This window comes from Rhinopithecus bieti, unplaced genomic scaffold (assembly GCF_001698545.2).
Source record: "Rhinopithecus bieti isolate Rb0 unplaced genomic scaffold, ASM169854v2 scaffold_15133, whole genome shotgun sequence".
Taxonomy (NCBI): domain Eukaryota; kingdom Metazoa; phylum Chordata; class Mammalia; order Primates; family Cercopithecidae; genus Rhinopithecus; species Rhinopithecus bieti.
The window spans coordinates 1,909,577-1,913,806 of record NW_016808815.1 but is presented as its reverse complement, the minus strand read 5'-3'; the positions used below and the strand labels follow the sequence as shown (position 1 = coordinate 1,913,806).

The 4,230-nt window shown below is 36.2% G+C and overlaps 1 protein-coding gene across 2 annotated transcripts in view; it reads left to right on the top strand.

Moving 5' to 3' along the window:
* The window catches only part of SLC5A8 (solute carrier family 5 member 8), a 65,147-nt gene that overhangs the window by 6,010 nt on the left and 54,907 nt on the right, over window positions 1–4,230 (top strand). For both annotated transcript variants that reach the window (XM_017887295.1, XM_017887296.1), the window contains exons 2-3: window positions 27–92; window positions 2,415–2,466. In XM_017887295.1, the coding sequence (XP_017742784.1) occupies window positions 27–92; window positions 2,415–2,466 (118 nt within the window). The remainder of the gene's footprint in view (window positions 1–26; window positions 93–2,414; window positions 2,467–4,230) is intronic.

The following is a 4,230-nucleotide window of genomic DNA, read 5'->3' as shown; positions in this document are numbered from 1 at the left end:
TTTTTTTTTTTTTTTTTTTGCAACAGTATTTAGAACTTCGATTTAACAAATGTGTTCGTCTCTGTGGAACAGTCCTCTTCATTTTTCAAACAGTAAGTAGCTCTCCATTTATTTTATCTTTTGTCAGCTAAAATATTTTTAACCATGGCATCTGGATTAAGCTTACCTGGGAAACACATGAAAGACAAAAAAGAGGTGTTGAAACTATAAGGGAACACAAAAGGAGAAACACTTGTCACTGTACGGCATCAACCCTTAAGATCATCAAACAGTGTTTCAGTAAATGCTTTACTTCCTGGAAAAGTAGAATGATTTAAGTGAATGTTAAATATTATACTGATGAAGCAACAGTCGGAAACTATGCTTTCCTTTATATGACCTCCCTTCACCTCTACCAAGGTGACAGGAAGGGCATTACTACATGGCAAAGATACTTGTTGCTGACAGTGGGAATTCTAACAAAAGGAAAACAAGTAGCATGTTCACAGTATTTCTGTAACATATTGAGTAATAGGTATGAAAAAATTAACTTCCATATGAAGACAGTAGGAAATAATTTTCTTTGAAATCATATTTTAAAAGTCAGCGCTCTTTTAAAAATTAGACTCTAAGAACCAACTAAAGCAGTCCTTAGAGTGTAAAACAACAGAATCCTAAGCTCTGGAGGAATCTTTAAAGCCAAATACTCAATCCAGTAATTCAAGAACATGCACTTATAGATTTACTGATTGACACGAAGGGAAAGCAAGGATTTGCCAAGTGGCCAGTGACAGGAATGCTTTCCACTGTTCACCCTGTTGCTGGAAGATTGTAATGATCATTGTCACGATTATTTATATACACATTTTCCTCTTGTCAGTTAAGCACTTTAGGGCTGGGTTTGCTAATGGAGGTTGTGGAAGAGATTTGCATTCTTGTATCTAATTTCAATTCCATTTCCAGTCAAAAGCTACCTAAGGGCCAGCCACGGTGGCTCATGCCTGTAATCCCAGCACTTTGGGAGGCTGAGGCAAGTGGATCTCCTAAGATCAGGAGTTCAAGACCAGCCTGGCCAACACATGGTGACACCCCATCTCTACAAAAATACAAAAATTAGCCAGACATGATGGCGGGTGTCTATAATTCCAATGACTGGGGAGGCTGAGGTGGGAGAATCTCCTGAAAACGGGAGGCAGAGGTTGCAGTGAGCCAAGATCATGCCGTTGCACCACCCTAGCCTGGGTGACAGAACAAGACTATTTCAAAAACAAACAAACAAACAAACAAACAAACAAACCAAAAAGCTACCTAAGGATTTGCTGCAGTGAGACAGACAGAGTGCCTCTGTAAATTATGTAACTCAACTTCATTTTATATCTTTGCAAATTATATAACTTAAGTTTTATCAGTCCTTCACAACTGCAGTGTAAAAGGAAGGAATCCTTTGGGGTCTCTTAGAGAGTTGAGCCTGGTAGCTTGCATTCACCAACTGTTCAGATCTCTTTGGATCTTTGTTAGAAATGCCAACAGAATGAGAAGTGGGGACCAGCGTTAGGAAGGTGGCCTGTCGTCATGTTTTTAAATCTTCAACTTGGACAGAATAATGACTGTGGAAAGTTAGTTCATTTTTGCAAAAAGAAGGGAGATTTAGCACCTCCCATTTGAAGGACTTCATAGTTCTACTCATGTAATATAATCAAACATTCAAAAGGTACTGAATAGGCTTTTATTTTCGTAATATGCTTTTACGGAATAATCATGGAATTCACTTCTATGGGATATATTTGAAAGATTAAACACAATAAAAATTATATTTTGAGAAAAACTCTATTTCTCTTCCTCACTATTGTACCCCAGATCAATAAGTAGTTGTTAAATGTATGAATGAAAATAATGAATGATATTAAAGAGATCGAATGTGGTTTTTGTTGGCTTTCAGGATTTTTTTTAGTGCAAATTTATACTTTTGTTTAATTTATGAACATTAAAACTTTTAGAAATATGTTTTCCAAATTTTTACTGTTTTCTCGATTAATTATGCAGGGATTAACAGTTTGAAGACATAATTGAGGTGTCATCTTTTATATTATTGTTTTTTCTTTTTTTCTAATTATTTTAAACGTGGGAATTTTTTTTTCAAGATTGAGTTGCTGGATCAGTGACCATTTGCACTAAGCACCATATAAAAGTCCATATTTTTACTTAAGCAGGTTGCAAAAAAGTGTTTTTAACTTATGACCATACCATAAACAGAAGAGTCAACTTTACTTAAATAATATTTTTCAAGTTACAAACAAATTTTATTAGGCATTTTGAAACTGTTGTTTTCATTCATAATTGAAGTTATAGGAAAACAATCAATATTTTATAACTCAGACGTAATTCATGAATTTTATAATTCATTTAATTCATTTGGCTTTCTTTCTCCCCCCTAGATTCTGTATACTGGAATTGTTATTTATGCCCCTGCCCTGGCTTTGAATCAAGGTACATTTTAGAGTTGCCAGTTAGGTAACTCACATTTTGGGGTTCACTTTCAACAAGCCTTATTTTTTCCCTGGGGAGATGGGGAGATGGAGGAGTGCTTCTAGTAACCTACATCAGCCTTACTAGTGGGGCAGGATGGGTGCAGTGTCTACAGTAGCTTCTTTGGGTTTTTGGATGGGTAGCTCCAAAGTGTCTGTAGACCGTTACAGAGGTGGACTTCTCCAGGTGGTACTTCTCTGGGATGTGCTCACCAGCCCATTCATTCCTTTAGAATTAAAGCCCCCTGTAGCCAAAGTCAGGATTGACAGCATCTCCTCCTGTGAGCCCATCTCCAGGAAGCTTCCCTGTAATTCTGCTCAGGCCTGTTGTGAAATCTGGCAGGGAGAAAAGCTTTTCTTCTCCACACTTCTAATAAGGCCCAAAATGAAAGAGAAACAGAGGCATGTGATTTGAATGATCAGACTGCTCCTAGTGACGAAAGAACAGATGTCTGTAGCACTTGTACAAATAAATTTATAAAGATTATGCTGCTCAACGAAGTATCTATACTCTCTAGATTTGGGAAGATAAATGTAGTGAGGCTGGGATAGTTTATTGAAGCAAAGATTCATGCTAGTCATAGTTTCAAAAGGTTTTGGGGAAACACCATGCCCTTTGAATTCTTATCTATTCGATGTGAATTTCTCTAAAACATCCTTGTAAAATGGACATGTGGACTCTGTGATGGGAAGAAATGTGGTACGATTCCTGGGGTTAATAGGACATGAAGAAAACCTACTAATTCCACACTCTGTTTTCTTGATTTTATGATAGACGTGACAGTAGTTATCACCTAAGTTTATAAAGTAAACAGTATTATTACCAAGGGGAACTTCATGTATAAGGTGCTCTCGAACTCCGAGTCCTGGGCATGTTCCACATCAGTATTACCAACATCATAAGAGGATCATTTCATATATCAAGAACTGAGTTATAAACTTCATAAGTTACCTGTTTAGGCTTTACGTGTAATTCAACATCTTAGGGTTTTAAAATGCAGTTCTGGGACTAATCAGAAGACTGACTTTAATCTGTGAAGAAATCAAGCATTCTGTTCTCATCAGGCTCAAACCACTCCCTGAGAGTAAATTAGAATGAAAGTGAAGGCGTTTTGATGACCAGAGTGTCACTTGTGTGTTTTGCTGTGACCAAGGCTGTAGGTATAGGCATAGACACAGAACTTAGTGTGCAGTAGATGCTCAGAAAAGCTTATGTGACTGAATTGAAACTTCACATTCTCTAGGTCTAACCTCCTTTGTTCTTTTTTGAGAAACCTCAAACAAATACTAAGAGAGAATAGAGCACCTTAATATGCTCATTCATCACTCTACAGTAATATTTATCAACTCATGGTCTATTTTAATTCACTCCCCCTTACCTCTACCAGATTATTTTTCTGCAAATATGTTATGTCATTTCATCTGTATTTCAGTATGTCCTTTGGAAACAAAGGCTTTTAAAACCATAATTATGCCATCATTGTATCTAATATATTAATATTAATCTCTTAATTTCATATCAAGTCGGTGTTCACATTTCCCCGATTTTTTTCAGTGTTTGTTAGAACCAGGATCCAAATAAGCTTATGTGATTGCAATCAGTCAATCTCTCTTAAGTTTCCCTTTTCTGATTTTTAAAATTGAAAACCAGTTTTTTTTCTTTCTTTTTTTCTGATCGCCTGATGCCTATTGAGAAAACTAGTTTTTTTTTTTTTTTTTTTTTTTT